The sequence below is a fragment of the Myiozetetes cayanensis genome, unplaced genomic scaffold (assembly GCF_022539395.1).
Source record: "Myiozetetes cayanensis isolate MyiCay16 unplaced genomic scaffold, myiCay2020 scf35, whole genome shotgun sequence".
In the NCBI taxonomy this organism is placed as follows: Eukaryota; Metazoa; Chordata; class Aves; order Passeriformes; family Tyrannidae; genus Myiozetetes; species Myiozetetes cayanensis.
The window spans coordinates 1,069,344-1,087,125 of NW_026087577.1; the positions used below are offsets into that span (position 1 = coordinate 1,069,344).

The 17,782-nt window shown below is 62.4% G+C and overlaps 2 protein-coding genes across 4 annotated transcripts; one reads left to right on the top strand and one right to left on the bottom strand.

The window, feature by feature from the left end:
* Positions 1-1,154: 1,154 nt before the first annotated feature.
* On the bottom strand, positions 1,155-6,165 carry SGCA (sarcoglycan alpha). 3 transcript variants are annotated; one of them, XM_050327958.1, is made up of 9 exons: positions 5,957-6,165; positions 5,125-5,277; positions 4,426-4,547; positions 4,249-4,321; positions 3,962-4,160; positions 3,099-3,261; positions 2,808-3,013; positions 2,600-2,626; positions 1,155-1,546 (listed from the first exon to the last, which is right to left on the bottom strand). In XM_050327958.1, exons 1-9 carry the CDS (start codon positions 5,994-5,996, stop codon positions 1,351-1,353), a joined length of 1,179 nt encoding a protein of 392 aa, XP_050183915.1. In that variant the 5' UTR covers positions 5,997-6,165; the 3' UTR covers positions 1,155-1,350. The 3 variants fall into 3 exon arrangements, with proteins under 3 accessions (XP_050183915.1, XP_050183913.1, XP_050183914.1); XM_050327956.1 differs by having other exon boundaries at positions 4,405-4,547; positions 5,957-6,164; XM_050327957.1 differs by having other exon boundaries at positions 4,405-4,544; positions 5,957-6,163.
* Positions 6,166-6,278: 113 nt separating this feature from the next.
* On the top strand, positions 6,279-16,805 carry PPP1R9B (protein phosphatase 1 regulatory subunit 9B). The gene is made up of 11 exons (XM_050327802.1): positions 6,279-6,311; positions 8,094-9,362; positions 11,776-11,908; positions 12,022-12,142; positions 12,445-12,549; positions 12,885-13,020; positions 13,124-13,276; positions 13,364-13,417; positions 13,853-14,082; positions 15,145-15,241; positions 16,474-16,805. The coding sequence occupies exons 1-11, from the start codon at positions 6,279-6,281 to the stop codon at positions 16,525-16,527; spliced, it is 2,385 nt and encodes a 794-aa protein (XP_050183759.1). The 3' UTR covers positions 16,528-16,805.
* Positions 16,806-17,782: the final 977 nt, after the last annotated feature.

Here is a 17,782-nt window from a genome sequence, read left to right on the forward strand (position 1 = left end):
GGATCAAAGGGAGGAAGGGTTAGGGGGCAGCTGGGGCCGGGGGGGGGGGCCTCTGGGGCCTCTCAGCTCAGGGTGAGCCCCCAGAAGGAACTGGGGAGTGGGGTGGGCACAGGGAGACACCCCAAAATTGGAGCAGGGGGGTGGGATCACCTTGGGGTGCAAGAGGGGTGGAGGTGGGGGTGCTCTGGTGTGGGGGTGACCTCCCAGAAGGAACTGGGGAGTGGGGTGGGCACAGAAAGACAACCCAGAATTGGAGCAGTGGGGTGGGCTCACGAAAGGGGTGCAAGAAGGGTTGGTGAGTGAGCGTGGGGGTGCTCTGTTATAGGGGTACCCCAGTGTGGGGGTGCCTCAGTGTGTGGGTACCCCAGAGCATGCGGTGTGGGGAGGTCCCAGTGTGTTTGTGCCCCACCACAAGTCTCCCACCCCTCCTCTGGGTGCCCCACACATCCCAGCCCCATCCACACACCCCATACCTGCTCATTCACAACAAGGGACCACCAGCAACCCTATGCGTGCCCGGGAGGGAGGAGGGGTGCCCACTGCCATGGGGAGGGGAGCACAAGCATGACCCCCACAGCCTGGGGGGGGCTGCTCTGGCAGCGGGACGAACTCTCAATGCCGCCGTTCTCCGGCCCATCAATGGGTCCCCTTGTTCCTCCTGGGCCCCCGTGTTTTCCCTAACCCCCACTCTGGCGCCTACCCCGTGTGAGGGAGGGGGGACTGTGGTGAAAGAGGCTCTTTCTTTGGAGGGACTGGGCTGCGGGGACCCCCTGGGGAGGCCGGGGAGGGGTTATGGGGGTGCTAAGCAGGACACTGAGTGGGATATCCAGATCTATGCAGTGCAGACAGAGGATTTGGGAGCTCTGGGAGAGATCCTGCTGGACACGCACACCCAGGTGAGTTGGGGGGGCACTGGGGTGCCATCATGGGTCCCAGGGACTGTGTCCCCCCCGTTGTCCCTATTCCCATCCCCTTCCTGCTGCCCTTTCCCTCCACAAGGTTGGCGGATGCACAGAGTCATCCCAACTCTTACGGGGGTTGCAAGCCTTTGATGGGAGATCATGGCTGGAACAGGGTGAGTGCCCCAAAACCCACTCTGTAAATAAAGCAGAGAAGCCTCATTTCATCACTAAATGTTCAATTTATGCTCCAAAACTCACCCTAAAGAGGAAACACCCCAAAATCCTCCAGGCAACAACCCAGCAGCAGGCAGAGCCCAGTCAGAAGGGTGACCACCCATCTGGTTGAGATCTGCCTGTTGCCACGCTTCTGTACCCCCAGAAACATCAGGGCACCCCTTTCCCATCCCTGGCATTGTCCCCTTCCCCATGGCATCCCCCTGGGTGCCCCTCACTGGGGGAGGAGGGGGACACGGGCCCCATCCCGGGGGCTGGGAATGGGGTTGATGCGCTGGCCCGTGCGGACGTTGAACATGGGCAGGGTGGAAAGGGGCCGGGGCACATCCCGGATCACATCCCGGCTCCCGGCCATGTGCCGCAGCTCCTCCGTGTCCCCGTGGATGGTGGTGTGGTGGACCAGCTGGATGCTGAGGGGGAAGGAGAAGGTGGTGAAGCACCCCATGTTTTCACCCATATCCCCCTGGGGAGGGGATTGGCGCCCCATTATTAGGGTTTTCCTCTCCCACCCTTGGGGTCTGCTCACTCACCATTTTGGCTCACTCCACAGAATTGGGGTCTACGCCCCATGATTTAGGTCTTTCCCCTCATTATTGGGGTTTGCATCCCATCACTGGGATTGGCTCCCCACAATTTGGGTCTGCCTAGCCTTCATTGGTGTCTTAATGTCATTACTGGGGTCTGCACCCCATAGTTGGATTCCAGCCACAGGGGCCTGCTCACCTAACATTGAGGTCTGCCCCTGAAATCAGAGTCTGAACCCCATCATTTGGGTGTGCCCATCCATTATTGGGATCTGCATTCCATCATTGGGGTCTGAATGACACTTTTGAGGTCTACACCCCATCACTGGGTTCTACCCACTCACCACTGGGGTCTGTCTCCCAAAACTGGGGTCTGCACTCCATAATTAGGGTCTGGCCTGCCTCACGAGGAATTGACCCTCATCATTTGGGTTTGCTCTCCTGTTATTGGGGTCTGTACCCCATCATTGAGGTCTGCATCTCATCACTGGGATCTGGTCACCCATCACTGAGATCTGTTCACCTATAATGGGGGTCTGCCCACCCATCACCTATAATTGGGGTCTGGACCCATCATCAGGGTCTGCCCTCATCCTTGGGGTCTGCCCCCCATCCCCAGGGTCGTCCTGGCTGCTGTTGGTTCCATCCAAGGCTACTGGAAAAGTAAAGCAACTCTTGTGCTCCAACCCGTACCTCAGAGGAGTTATTGGAGGGTGTCGAGGGATGAGGAGGGGAGGAGGGGGGCTGGTGGGGGGGGCCTTTTGGGATGGGGGAACCTTTAAACTCCACCACCAAACCAAAACTCCCCAAACAACCGATCGCTCCCATGTGCCCCCTGTCCTTTCATTTTCCCATCCCCATGACAAAGCCCTACAAAGCAGCCCCCCCAGGGCAGCCCCCCAGCATCCCCACAGCTTGATCTGGGGTGTCAGGACTTACTCAGTGGTCTGCAAGTCCCGTTTTTGCCTACAAAACAGGGGGAAAAGGGAAAAAAACTATAATTATGGTGAGAAAGGCTCTCACCACCCCCAGCTTGTCCCAGACCCACAATGGCTGGGGAAGGGGTACCCAACCTGGGGTAGGGGAGAGACCCCAACTGGGTTTGGGTAGGGGAGACCCCCACCCTGAGCCTGCCTCCCTGACTCACACTCCCTCCCTGCGGCAGCACATGAGGTGGCCCAGGAGCAGACAGAGCAGCGCAGCCACCACCAGTGGCACCAGCAGCGTCACGAGGAACCCCGGCAGCAAGTCATGAGGGGGAACCTCGGTGGGGGGCTGGAAATCCCCATCCTCCTCCAGCACCCCGGACCCCCAAACCAACCCTGGCGTCGTGGGGCTGGGCCAAACCTGCAGCTGTAATGGGGTTGATGGTGGTTAGGAGGGGTGGGGGGTCCCTATGGGGGGTGTTGTGAGAGCTGGGGGGACATGTGGGTCTCACCAGGCTGAGGTTGCACCAGCGGATGGAGAAGTGGGGGGCGAAGGTGTCATAGCAGGAGGCGAGGGGTTGCTGGCCCAGGCTGCAGCGGAATCGGCTCTGGGGGGACACTGCCGACTCCAGGCATGGGGAGAAGGGGCTGTGGGAGCCCACCTTCACGTACACCCTGTGGTGGAGGTGGGCCCCCAAAACCCACCCGTAGTGAGAAGGGGCCATGGGAACCTGCCTTCGTGTACATGCTGCAGGGTGGGGGACAATGGCTGCAGGTGACCCCGACCAAAACCTACCCACAGTGAGAAGGGGCCATGGGAGCCCACCTTTACATACACACTGAGGTGGAGGTGGCCCTCAAAACCCACCCATGGTGAGATGGGGTCATGGGAACCTACCTACCTTCATGTACACACTGCAGGAGGGAGGCCCCCAAAACCCCTCCCACAGGGAGAAGGGGCCATGGGAGCCCACCTTTATGTGCACCCTGGGGAGAGGGGGACATTGGTTGGAGGTGGCCCCCCAAAATCCACCCATGGTGAGAAGGGGCCATGGGAAACTACCCTCATGTACACCCTAAGGCATCTTCAGGTGAGCCCCCCAAAAAACATCAAGAAGACCCCATGGGAACCCACCATCACGTGCACCCTGTGAGGCTGGGGACACTGGCCCTCTAAAACCCACCCAAGGTGAGAAGGGGTCTTGGGTCATGTACATTTTGCAGTGGGAGTGGTCCCCCAAAGTCCACCCATGGCCAGAAGGCCCCATGGGAACCCACCATTGCATACAGAACAGGGGGTACCGGCTGGCGGTGACCCCCAAAACCCACCCAGGGTCTGCCCCAGTCCCCCCAGCCTCCCCAGCCCTGCCCATACCCCTCCTTGCGCCCCTCGATGGGCAGTGGGACACGGCCACCGCGGTCCAAGGCGGAGGTGATGTTGATGACCTGGAGGTCTCTGCGCTCCCAGACTCCGGACGAGCACTGCAGGAACATCTCCCGTGCGGCCTCCGGCAGCAGCTCTTCCACGTTCCTGTTCCCCACCAGGAACTCGCCCTGGTAGGGGGGCTCCCCACCTGTGGAGGGACACACAACACCTATGGGGACACCCCTTGCCCGTCCTGGGAGGTATCCTGGTGTAATCTGCAGGTGTTCAGCCCTCACCTGGGGCGGGGATGACGGTGATGACGAGGCGCTGGGACACCGTGGCATAAGTCCGGCGGTTGTAGGCCAGTACCTGCAAGGACAGGGGACACCCCTGAAGATGCCACCCCTTCCTGTGCTACCCCAGAAGCAGGGGGAGTGAGGGTGGGCACCTACCTCGATGGTGTGGGTGCCCACCTCACTGGCCGTGGGGCAACCATACAGGTAGCCAGGCTGACGGGGGTCCCGCTGGAGGTACCGCAGCCACCGCGGCAGGTCCGGGTGGTCCCACAGGTGAGTTTGGAAGGTGATGAGGGCTGCTGGGACGCATGGGTGGGTGGGAATGGACACAGACATGTGGACGACACAGGTTGTGATGTGGGTGGACCCCTCCGTCTGAGAAGTCCTTCCCTGTCCAACTGGTCTCCACAAGAAAACAGGGATGATCCCTGGGGGTTCTGATCCCCCAAATGGAGGGGAAACCCAGAGGAGGGGACACTCAGTGCTGCTTCAGGGGGGTTGACACTGCTCGGGGGGTCTCAAAAGGGGTGGGAAGTGGAGAGGAAGGGATGGAGGGTGGGATGGAGGGTGGAAGGAATGGAGGGATGGAGGATGGGATGGGATGGGATGGGATGGGATGGGATGGGATGGGATGGGATGGGATGGGATGGGATGGGATGGGATGGGATGGGATAGAAGGATGGATGGAAGGAGGGTAGGAGGGAGGGATGTATTGCAGGGAGGAAGGGAGAGAAGGATGGATGGATGGATGGATGGATGGATGGATGGATGGATGGATGGATGGACAGCCCAGCTGGGGTGGGGACTGGCAGGCAGCATTGTCCAGTGCCCCCATTACGAGTCCCATCCCCCCAGTCCTCCCATGTTGGCCCTCACCATCATCATCCTCGCTCCCAGTGGGAAAGGCCTCCTGGAACAGCTCCCTTTCCAGCTCATGGACGAAGATGGTTCCCGTCTCGGAGGAGATGCGTTGATCAGGGAGGACGCGGTGGTCGAGAAGGGTGGCCTGGGACACCCCCAGGGCCACGGCTGAGAGACCACACACAGGGTTGGAGCCAGGGTTGGGGATACCCGGCTCTTCCCTTCCTCAGGTTCCCTTTCGCAGAGACCCTGGGACAAGCCACAGACCCCCTGGGACAGAAATGTGTCCCTGCAGTGCCAAGTGTCCCAAGGCAGTGGAGTGGGGATATATTTAGGAGAGGATGGGATAGGGATGGGGATGGGGACAGAGATAGGATAGGGTCAGACCAGGATGGGGATGGGGACAGAGATAGGACAGGGTCAGACCAGGATGGGGATGGTGACAGGATGGTGGCAGAGACAGAATGGCACCAGGCATGGGGCAGGGATGGGACCAGGGATGAGATAGGTACAAAGTGGTGATGGGGTCAAACGAGATGGGGACAAGGACAGGATGGGGATGGGGACAAGATGGGGACAGGGAAGGTATGGAGCCAGCACTTTCTCTTTCCCTGGCCCCATCACGCCAAGGTCCCACTCACTGTCCCCCGCCCTGTCCCAAACCCAGCTGGCACCCGTGACAGGACGGTTTTATTTAGCTCTGTCACGTCCCAGCCCTGTCCCCATGTCCTCTCCCATTTGCACCCCTCATGCCCACCCCGCTCTGGGTGCCCCCTCCATACTCCCTACTCGGGGTCCCCCAGGCCCAGCCGTGTCCCCCCGGGGGGGTGACGGGGCTTTTACTCGCCTGCCAGCACCCAGAGCAGGAGCAGCTTGGGGATCTCCATCTTTGCCAGCACTGGGAATGGGGCCAGGGTTGATTGACAGAGGCAGCAGGGGCTGCCCAGGCCAGGGGGGCCCTCCTGGGGGGGTCCCACAGGGGACACCCTGCCACAGCCACCTCTTGCCACTGAGGCACAGAGCACTGGGGCTGTCGAGGGGCTCCTGTGTCCCCTGGAGGGGTCCCATGGGATGTCCTCTGGGTGGGCTTGTTCCAGTGCCCCACTAAGGGTACCAGGGTGGCAATGGGGGCACGGGATGGGAGACACTAGGGGATAGCCCCCACCAGCATGGCCACCACCACTGCCCTGCACACACGTGTGGTACCAAGATGGGAATGCACGTGTGCACACTCATGGGTGCGTGGGGACAGTGACATGGACGGAGGGCACTGGCATAGCAGGGGATGGCACTGATGGGGACTGGACTCTGTGGTGGGGCTTGGGGGGTGGGTGGCAGTGGTGGAAGGGAAAGGGGGTGGTCGTGAGGGGGATGTTGTATCACGTCATGCCTCGTCACACCATGTCATGCCTCGTCACACCACATCACACACAAAGGGCCGGGAGATGCCTTGGGGGACACACACACAGCTGCAGGGTCCTGCTGCTCCAGACTGGAGGGGCAAGGGTGCCCCCTACCCTTCCCTCCACCCCCTCCAGGGACTCCTCACGCAGCAAGGACCCCCAACACAGCCATAGGTTGTCATGTCTGACCTTCACCCCCACCTGCCAGTGAGAAGACAAGAACCCCCCAAACAGCCCCCCCAAAATACCCCCTGGTCTCTGCAGGAATGAGGGGAGCAGCACCATAGTTCCCTACTCCGGGCCCCCCGCCTCAGGAAGTTCCCTTCCTGCCACCCCTGAGTGGAGGTGTCAGAGGGGATGTGCAGCACCCCCAGGATGGATTTAGGAGGACAGAAAGTAGACTGAGGGACACCACGGGACACCTGGAGGTGGGGGCCTTTGGGCATGGGAATGTGGAGGTCACAGGGAGGGGGATGAGGGGGACGTGGATAAAGTTGAGGGGACACAGTTAGAGGAGCAGGGGGATACAGGGACAGACCCAGGAAAGGCATGGGGACAGGATGGGGGGATGTAGTTACAAATTTGGGGGGACACGGGGATCAGATGGAGGGACGTAGGTACAAACTTGGGGTTGGATGTGGGTATAAACAGCGGGGGGGAGTGTATGAGGACAGGGTGGGGGTATATGGGAACAAACTCAGAGGGACATGGGGGCAAACTCGGGGAATATAGGGGCAGGATGGGGGACAGGACGGGAGGGAATGTAGAGGAAGATCCACGGGGTGTGAATATAGAACTAGGGGGTACAGGGACAGGACCGAGGTCACACGGGGACCAGCCTGGGGGCCACGGGGACAAAACTGGCGGGGGGGGGGGGAGGCACAGGAGCACAGTCAGACAGACACGGTTGGGAGCAGAGATGGGGAGTTGAGAGACACACGGGGACAGAGCTGGGGGGACAGAGCTGGACTGAGGGGACACATGAGGACAGCGCTGGGGGGGTGGTAACAGTGGCCAAGCCGGCGCGGGGGGACCCACACTGCACAGCGCGGATGCTCGGGGGACACGCCACAGGGAGGGGACCCTCCAGCGGGTGCGGGAGGGGACCGTAAGGGAGCGGGGGCTTTGGGGTGGGGGTGGAGGGGGTCCCCATGGTCGCGCTGAGGCGGTGGCGGCGCTGAGGCCGAAGCGCGGCGCTGAGGAAGAGGAAGAGCGAGCGAGCGCTGCTAAGACCCAGAGGGCTCTGCGGGCAGCAGGGCGGGCAGAGCGCGCAGGCAGCGGCGGCTCCATCGCCAGCCACAGAGAAAGGGGAAGAGGAGGAGGAGAAGGGAGGAAGGAAGAAGGGCCGTGGCGGAGCAGGGCGGGAGGGGGTCCCGCCGAGGATGGACATGGCCTGACGGGGCCTGGCAGCCGGCCGGTGCAGGTGTGCCGGCGGCGGCCCCCCCCGGCAGCATCCTCGCCCTCCCCGATGCCGCTGTAGCCGGCGAGGGGCCGCGGCGTGAGCGGGGGGCTCGGCGGGGGCGGCGGCGGCGAGCGATGCTGCGGGGAGAAGCGGCGGAGCCATGCTGAGGACGGAGACAGGCGGAGGGCGGCCGCCGGGGGTCTCCCTCCTCCGGCGGGGCGGCGGGCGGCGGGGGGCTGCGGAGCGCGTCCCCGCACCGGAACGCCTACGAGGCCACCATCCAGGCCCTGGCGCCCACAAAGGAGGCCGACGGCGGCGAGGACGGCAAGAAGAGTCGGGGCAAGAAGTATGGCTCCAACGTCCACCGGATCAAGAACATGTTCCTGCAGATGGGGACGGCGCCCGGCCCCGAGGGCACCTGCGACCTGGCCAAGGCCAAGGAGAAGCCGGTGCGCCTCTCCTTGCCCCGTGCCGGCAGCCTCAGTGAGACCATGGACCAGGGCAACCTCCTCAAGCTGGGCACCAGTGTCTCGGAGCGGGTCAGCCGCTTCGACTCCAAGCCTGACAAGCCCTTCTCCAAGCTGCAGGAGACACGCAAGATCTTCGAGAGGAGCCCGCAGGAGAAGGCCACCACCACCAAGCTGCTGCTCCGCAAGGAGCGCGCCGGCTTTCAGGACCGCAAGCTGGACGTGGTTGTGAGGTTCAACGGCAGCACTGAGTCCCTGGACAAGCTGGATGCTGACGCCGTGTCGCCCACGGTCAGCCAGCTCAGCGCCGTCTTCGAGAAGGCCGATCTCCGGAACAACCTGCACAAGACGCAGGGCAGGGCGGGAGCACCGCTCAACGCCAAGGTGGTGGGCAAGCGGCCGCGGGTCTTCGTGCCGGGTGCCGAGGCTGGGCGCCAGGGCGATGGGCACCCTGCCCCAACCCATGCCCGTCCGCCCGAGGAGGAGAAGGTGCCAAGCAAGAGTGTGAGGCCAGCAGAGAAGGAACCGGTCACCCCACGGGTGCAGGAGGTCTGCAAGATCAAGCCGGTGGAGGTGGAGGAGAGCGGAGAGGATGAGGAGGAGGAGGTGGTGGCAGTGGGTGAAGCAGTGCCACCTGCTCCCCAAATGGCCAAGGGGGACGAGGGTCCGGCGGCTACCACCCCACGGCTGGATGGGAGTACCGGGGTGGCCGCAGGCGAGGAGGGTGTCAAGGGCGAGCGGGTGGAGGAGGGTGATGGCTACGAGGAGGCCAAGAAGGAGGACTTCTCCGAGGCGGACCTGGTGGACATAAGTGCCTACAGCGGTCTCGGGGATGACTCGGGGGGCAGCGGGCTGGAGGAGGAGGAGGAGGCCGAAGGGCTGTACGAGCCCGAGTCGGGCTGTGTGGAGATCCCTGGGCTGTCCGAGGAAGAGGAGCCCATCCCCAACCGCAAGATCCAGTTCAGCACAGCCCCCATCCAGGTGAGACTGACTGGGAGTGGGGGTTGGCCAGGGAGGAAGGGAACCTGGGGTGAAGGGTACTGCAGGGTGAGGGGTAACCAGGGTGACAGGTACCCAGGGTGAAAGGTAACCAGGGTGAGAGGTACCCCAAGGTGAGCGGCACCTTAGGATGAGGAAAACCTTAAGGTGAGGGGTGCTCAGGGTGAGGGGTACCCTGGCTGTACCCAATGGGGCCCCAGGTGGGTGAGCAACCTGAGATGAGGGTTACCCTAAAGGGAAGGGTGTCCCAGGGTTAGGGGTAGCCCAAACTGGTGTATGCGACTCCCACAAAATCACCCCTTTGGAGGAGACAGAGAAATGGGTTGAAGGTCTGTGCCCTCCATGGGCCATGGCAATCCTCCTGGCCATGCCCTTGCACTGCAGGAAGCTGGACCTGGGCCTGGCAAACGAGCTAGTTAATGAAGGGCCATGCCCAGGCATGGTGGGCACCCTCTGCCAATGAGGGGTCCCCTGGGGCTGGTGTGATGGGCTTAGGTACCCATTGTGGTGGACTGTGCACAACAACCAGTGACAACCCTCCTGGGACGGGCCAAGATGCACACCATATTTTGTGAGGGGATGCCTAAAATATCCGTGTACAAGGTGCTGGGTACTGGGGTTGTGCCACCCTTGGTCCTGGGCGTCCCTTGGTGCCAGGACTCCTACCAAACCAGGGGTCCCAGAGGACAAGGTGGCACTGGGGGGAGGGATGTACTCCCCCTCGTGTGCCCAGCCTGGTGCCCAGAACTGTTTCGGGAAGTGGAGGAAGGGGAAGTGCTGTGGCAGCATGGCTGGGTGGGCGGCATCGCCTGAGCACCCCTCGCTCTCTGCTGGGGATCCTGGCAGGATTTGGAGTCCCTCCCCAGGATGGTCCCCCAGTGAAGGGAGGGGGTAAAGGGGCTGTGCAGCTATTTTGGGGTGTTCTCTCCTGCACGGATCCCCCCGACCGCGGGAGTAGCGGTTGCTTTGTGCTGGAGCCGGGTTATTTTTAGAGCCCCGGCCTATATTCTGGCTCTGAGTCAGAGCGGGTGGGTGGCCCCACCTGGGACAGGGGGACAGGGGGACAGAGAGCACCGTGGCCTGTGCAGGTGGCAGTGGTGGCTGTGTGCTGGAGTGGCTGCACGTTGCAGTCCTGTGGGAACCAGCCAGGCTGGCCCTGGGAATGGTGACCTGGCCGTGGATGCGTTTTTGGGGTGCTCTGTTCACCACAGCACAGCCTTTAACCTCTTGCTTTTACCCACCTCAGGGTCGGGGGGGGTGGGGGTCCTATGTGTGGGGGTGGGTGGAGAAGGGGATCCAGGCCCCTGCCCAGGAATGGGGATGATGCTGAGCCCCCCAAACCCACTGTAGGGGTTGGAGATATTGGGGACCCCCACCCAGCCCAGCACTGGGGGCACACACCACCAACCCCTTCCCTTGGCTTCATCTGCTTCTCCCTTGGAATCTACTCCAGGTCCCCCACACATCCCAAATCCCCCAGGGCCTGTAGTGGGGTGGGGGGCACACCAGAGTGAGGGGGGATATGTGCCCACAGCCCCCTAGGGAGCTCGTGTGGATGGGGGCATGTTGGCACGTCCCCTGTCCTGCTCCTTGCTGTCACCCGTGGGTGCCACCCGTGTGGGTCCTGCCCTTCTGTGGGTGTTACTGGGCTTTGTCCCCTGACACTCATCCCTAATACCCTTTGTGTCCAGGCTTTATCACCACGGTGTTATCCCTAATCCACTCGCTCCAGCAGCATCGAGGGGCTGGGGCCCCTCCAGGGACATCTGCCAGGCCCAGCCCCCTCCAGCCCCTCCCCAGGAGCCCCCAGGGGATGTGGCACCCACTCCCTCCGGCTCCATGCTGGGGACAATGTCCTGGAGGCACATCCGACCTCAGCCAGGGGGGGTTTAGGGGTGTCTCACAATGAGGTCAGCATCCCCAGGGATTTGTCATGGGAGGGTGAAGAGGTGCCCCACAACAAGAGTCAACATGCCCAGGGATTTTAGGTGCCTCGTCCTTCTATTTTCCTTCATTTCATCCATCCATTCTTCCACCTATCCATCTTTCTTTCCTTCCTTTTTCCAGTCATCCATTCATCCCTCCATCTATCCCTCCCTCCTTCCCTCCATCCGTCCACCTCTTCATCCTCCATCCATCCACCTCTTCATCCATCCATCCATCCTTCCATGGGGTGCAGGCATCACCTCCTCTCCTGGAGCCTCCTCCAAACCCTTTGTCCTTCCTCATCTCCCCCTCGCTCCACGACACAATGTGGGGAGGGGGATTCTCCAGTGTCTCACAGGGTCATTCCCCCATGCTGCCCGTGCCCGGGCCTCTCCCTCCCCAGGATTCCCATTGCTGTGGTGTCCCTGGTGTTTTCCCACCTGGCTGAGCAGCTCTCTGTTCCCACCAGGTGTTCAGCACTTACTCCAACGAGGACTATGACCGCCGCAATGAGGATGTTGACCCCATGGCCGCCTCGGCTGAGTATGAGCTGGAGAAGAGGGTGGAGAGACTCGACCTCTTCCCTGTGGAGCTGGAGAAAGGTGGGTCCTTACCCTATTCCACACCCCAGGACCGCTGTGGCACCTTGGAGGTGACTCTGTGGTGTTGGGTGGCCATGGTCACCCTTCCAGGACACGTCTGTCTGTCCCCACAGACTCCGAAGGGTTGGGGATCAGCATCATCGGGATGGGAGCGGGGGCCGACATGGGCCTGGAGAAGCTGGGAATCTTCGTCAAGACGGTGACGGAAGGAGGGGCGGCCCACCGGGATGGCAGGTACGGGCTGGGGGGACTACCCACCTGTATAGCTGCTCCTGGCATGGGGGTGGGAGCAGGGACATGGTCCAGGTGTTCCTTGGGAGCAGGGAGATGGTCCAGGTGTTCCCTGATGTGGGAACAGGCCAATGGTCCATGTGTTCCCAGGATGGGAGCAGGGACGTGGTCCAGGTGTTCCCATGGTGGGAGCAAGTAGATGATCCAGGTGTTCCCAGGGTGGGAACAGATGATAATCCAGATGTTCCTGGGGTAGGGGAGGTGGGTGAGGGATGGTCCTGTTGTGATGGTCCCCTTGTCCCCAGGATCCAGGTGAACGATCTGATCGTGGAGGTGGATGGCACCAGCCTGGTGGGGGTGACCCAGAGCTTCGCCGCCTCCGTCCTCAGGAACACCAAGGGCCGCGTCCGGTAGGACTCGGGGCTGGGGGACTTGGGGGGCTGGGAGACCCCCAGAATCTGTGCTGAGAGCCCTGTGGTCCCTGCCCCATTGCCTGTCCCCAAACTGGGCTGTTCCCTGAAATACCACTCCTCCCTCATAAATATCACTCCCTCCTCATGCCCACTGCCTGCCCTGTGCCACCCGAGTCACCCCCAAAACGCTCCCAACTCCTTCCCAGCTCCCATAACTCCCCCTAAACCCAGGAGAACTGCAGGGATGGCCTCAGACGTGTCCCCCTGCCCTGTCCCCCTGCGGCCAGGCCCCTCTGTCCCTGCTGACCCCCCCATGCCCTGCTGCTCCCCAGGTTCCTAATCGGGCGGGAGAAGCCAGGGGAGCAGAGTGAGGTGGCGCAGCTGATCCAGCAGACGCTGGAGCAGGAGCGGTGGCAGCGGGAGATGATCGAGCAGCGCTACACCCAGTACACTGAGGACGACGAGGAGGTGAGGGGACAATGCCCACCCACCCAGGGTCCTCCCCCCGTACTGGGCTGGTGGTGCCATTTCGCTGGGTGGGGGTGCCAATGGTGCCCTGTACCCTCCCCAGACAGGTGAATATGCCACGGATGAGGAGGAGGAGATGAGCCCCATGTTCCCCGGCGGGGAGATGGCCATCGAGGTGTTTGAGCTGGCTGAGAACGAGGATACGCTGTCCCCTGTGGAGATGGACCCTGAGAAGCTGGTGCACAAGTTCAAAGAGGTGAGGAGGAGCTGGGGGGAAGCCGGGGGAGAGGGAGATGCCCACACGTGTGTGCCCACCCCGTGCCCACACTGGCTCCTCCCGCAGCTCCAGATCAAACACGCCGTCACCGAGGCCGAGATCCAGCAGCTCAAGAGGAAGGTGAGTGGAGGTCTAGGGGTCCCGGCTGCCCGGGGAGGGGGGAACACACTAACATCTCCCCTAGCACGCCTGGATCTCCATCTCCACCATCCTCTCCGAGTTCCTCACATCCCCACCCCTGCCCTGCACGTGCCATGCCATGTTCTGCCTGTCACCTGGCTGTGCCACGCCATGCCTGTTCTCTGTTTGTGCCCTGCTGAGCCATGCCATGCCTGTTCCCTGGTTGTGCCCTGCTGTGCCATGTCATAGCTGTTCCCTGGTTGTGCCCTTCTGTGCCATACCATGCCTTTTCCCTGTTTATGCCATACTGTACCATGCCATGCCATATCCTGTTCCCTGACTCTGCCATACCATGCTGTGCCATATCTCGCTCCCTGACTGTTCCATGCCGTGTCATATCCTGCTCCCTGACTGTGCCATGATGTGCCACCCCAGCTGCAGTGCCTGGAGCAGGAGAAGGCACGCTGGCGGGCCGAGAAGGCCCAGCTGGAGCAGAGCGTGGAGGAGAACAAGGAGCGGATGGAGAAGCTGGAAGGATACTGGATGGAGGCCCAGAACCTGTGCCAGGCTGTGGACGAGCACCTCAAGGAGACCCAGGCCCAGTACCAGACCCTGGAGCGCAAGTACAGCAAGGCCAAGAGGCTCATCAAGGAGTACCAGCAGAAGTGAGGGCAGCGCCCACCCCCTGCCCGTCCTCCCCCAGGCACCCCATGTACACCTGGGCATGGACCTGTCCCCTGGGAACTGATCCCTCCCCAGGCACTCCTGGTGCCTGGGAACATTGGGCTGGGTCATCTCCTGGGCATGGATCCATCCCCCAGGAACCAGATCTTCCCCTGGCACCCCTGATCCCTGGGCACAGACTGTGCCATTGCACTGGACCATCCCTCATACGTGGATCCATTCCCCAGAAATGAGATCCTTCTTGGGCACCCGTGGTCCCTGGGAACATTGGGCTGAGCCATCCCCTGGGCATGGACCTGTCCCCCAGGAACCAGATCTTCCCCTGGCACCCCCTGTTCATGGGCACAGACCGTGCAATTGGGCTGGGCCATCCTCTGGGCATGGATCCATCCTGAAGGAACCAGATCCTTCCCAGGCACCCCCTGTCCCTGGGCACAGCCACATAACCTGGACACAGATCATGCCCTTGGCGTGGATCCTCTTGTGGGGCTCTGACCCCTTCATGGGCACCCTTTGTCCCTGGGCAGGGACCTTCCACTGGGCAGGAACTCATTCCTGGGGAACCAACTCCATCCTGCTCATGGACCATGCCCTAGGAAGGAGCCTTCCTCTTGACAGAGACCCATCCCTGGGGCATCTAATCCTTCCTGGGCACCCTTTGTTCCTTTGGCACAGACCACTCCCTGTGCAGGGACCTTCCCTGTGATGTGGATCCATCAAGGCCGGGTTGGACAGGGCTTGGAGCAGTCTGGGATAGTGGAAGTTGTCCCTGCCCATAGCAGGGATTGGGATGAGATGAGCTTCCAACCCTTCCAACCCCAACTATTCCATCATTTGATGGTTCCATGATCCGTGGGGCATCAGGTCCTTTCCAACTCAAACTATTCCATGATTTGATGATTCCATGATCCCTGGGGCTCCTGTGCATCCCTCATTCCCTGCCCTGAGCTGGATGTCCCAGGATCCCCCTGCCCTGGTCCCCCTCCCTGGGGAGTCCCCAGTGCCGGGGGGGCAGCTGTGCACCCATGCGTCGATTCCCACAGGGAGATCGAGTTCCTGAAGAAGGAGACGGCGCAGCGGCGGGTGCTGGAGGAGTCAGAGCTGGCACACAAGGAGGAGATGGAGAAGCTGCAGGAGAAGGTGGGCACCGGGCGCCGGGACCAGGGGTGTCCCTGAGCCCCCTGGCCCTGCCCAGCCACAGCCACGCTGCTCCTGGGGCTCCGTCACCGATGGATCGTGGGGAATCTGCCGGGCCTACTGGATCCCCGTGGTTGTGGAGCTGTGTGGGGCACTGGCTCCCTCTGGACTGAAATACGGCCACTGGATCCCACCCCGGGTCACAGTGGATCTGCCTGGGGCTCCCACCGGGATCGTGCTCCTGCCACCGGATCACAGCGTATCTGCTCAGGTGCTGGGCAACGCCTCGGCCTACTCCTGGCACCGGATCCCACGCTGGATTGCAGGAGATCTGCCTGCGGATCCTGCTCCAGGGTCTGACAGCCCACAAAGAGATCTGGGGCGCTGGATCCCAGGCTGCTTGTGCAGGATCCCGCAGGGTTTCCCCAGAGATCATCCCACGTGATCCTGTTGGGAGCTGGATCCCATGCTGGTCATGCTGGATCCCCCAACAGACGCCACTGGATTCCATGCCAGACACACTGGATCCCCCCCAGCGGTGGGGTCAGAGCCATGCAGGGCCACAGCAGATCCCCTATGGGGTCACCAGATCCTACATGGGCTCACCAGATCCCAGAGGATTCCAGGGGTCTGCCATGGGTCACAGTGGAGGGGGCCGGCCCCTGCCCAGCTGGGGGGCACCAGGGCACAGCAGGGACATCTGTGGCACCCAGCTCCGTCACCCCGAAAATATCCCCCAACATCCCACAGAGACTCACCCACTGCCTGCCTGCAGCCCCTTCCCCATCCTCCCCCCTTCCCATCCCTGCACCCCTCCCCATCCCTGTGCCCCCAGTCTGCCCCCGTATTCCTGCCCCCCTTCACCTGTCTGTTCCCCTGTCCCTGTGTTCCCAATCCGCCCTCCATCTCTGTGCCCCCATCCCTGTCCCATCCATCCCTCCAGTCTCCTGCCTCTCCATGCCATCCCCCTGCCCTCTACCTCCTCCTTCCCACTGCTCTGTGCCTCCCCCTGCCCCAGCACCCCCATGTCCTGCTCCCCTTGTCCTTCCCCACCAGTCCCATCCATCCCCCCCATCCTGTCCCCCCATCTCCATGTCCCCATCCCTCTATCCTCATCCTGTCCCCCATCCCACATTCACAGCCATGTCCCCCCACCCCTGTGTGTCCCCCAGCCCCCAGTGTGTGCCCCCCTCCCCGGCCCCCCGCTGAGACCTGTCCCCTTTGCTGTTTTTCAGATCTCTGAACTGGAGGCCAAGCTGCAGACTTTGAAAAATTCCAACCCGACTTAAACCACCCTCAAACCACAGCGATTTCGGGGGCTCCCCTTTCTTCTCTCCAAACCACCCCCCAGCCCTGCCATCTGCCCCTTCCCAACCTCTTCCCCACCGGGAAGGAGATAAGACCCCCGCCAAGGCCTCCTGGTGCCCCCCACTCCCCCATGGGGGCACAGACAGTGTGTCTGGGGGGGGTGCGTCTCCCAGAGGGGGTGTTTCGGGGGGGGACAGCCTGCGTTCGTGTCTGTGTCCAGTGTGAGTCTCGTGGTGACGTGATGGACCGATGGGGAGCACATCTCCCCAAGGCCTCCCCCTCCTCGATGTGACCCCCACCCCCGGACACAGAGCTGGCACCCTGGTTGGACGCTGTGGGGCGGGGACAGGACAATGCCCTCCCCAAATGTGAGCCATATTGGGGGTACTCTGAAATCCCCCAATCCCCAGCTCCTTCTCTTGGGACTCACCTGGAGCACGGGCTGGGGGCCGGTTGCCTTGGCCCCTCCTGCCCACCCCCAACGGACTCGCCCCCAGCCCCACAACGATGTGCCCCCCTCGGGGTCGGTGCCCGGGACCATCGCCATGCAGGGGGGAACCCAAGTGCCCCCCTCTCACCCTGCTTCAGTGCCACCATCGCCGGGCAGGAGGGACATCCTCCCTAGCCTTTGCCAACCCCTGCAGCGGGATGGGGGGGCACCAGCCCCACTGCCCCCCTGGGAATGGGGAGGCTGCCCAGCACCCCACTGTGGGGGTCCCCAGTGCCCCCGAGCACCCGCCACTACCCTCCCAGAGCCCGGGGTTTTCGCCTTCCCTGGGCGGGGGGGGAATACGCGGGGGTCCCCCTCCAGGGTGGAGGCAATGCCGTCATCCCCCCCCCAACTGTAAATACTCCCCCCTCCCCCAAAACCACAGTATTTCTCTGGGGCTGGGACACGCCCCACCGCTGGCCACCCCCAGCTGGGTCGTGGGTCCCACCCCCTCGGCCCAGGGGGGAACCCCTTTATTTTTCATTTCTATTTTCCCCGCCCCCCGCCCCGAAGTACTGAGTCTCCGACAGTAACTGGATGTGGGGGCAACTGGGAGCCAGAGCTGGTTATACGGGGAGTGGGAGGCGTGGGGGGGCACGCGGGCGGGGAGGGGGATGGGGGTCCGACTGGATTGGAGCCACTTGGGGGAGGAATATTTAAGGGAGGGTCGGGGAGCGCGAGCCCCGGGGGGGGCGGGATTATTTAATCTCACACGTGTACCTGTGGGTGTATATACTATATATAAT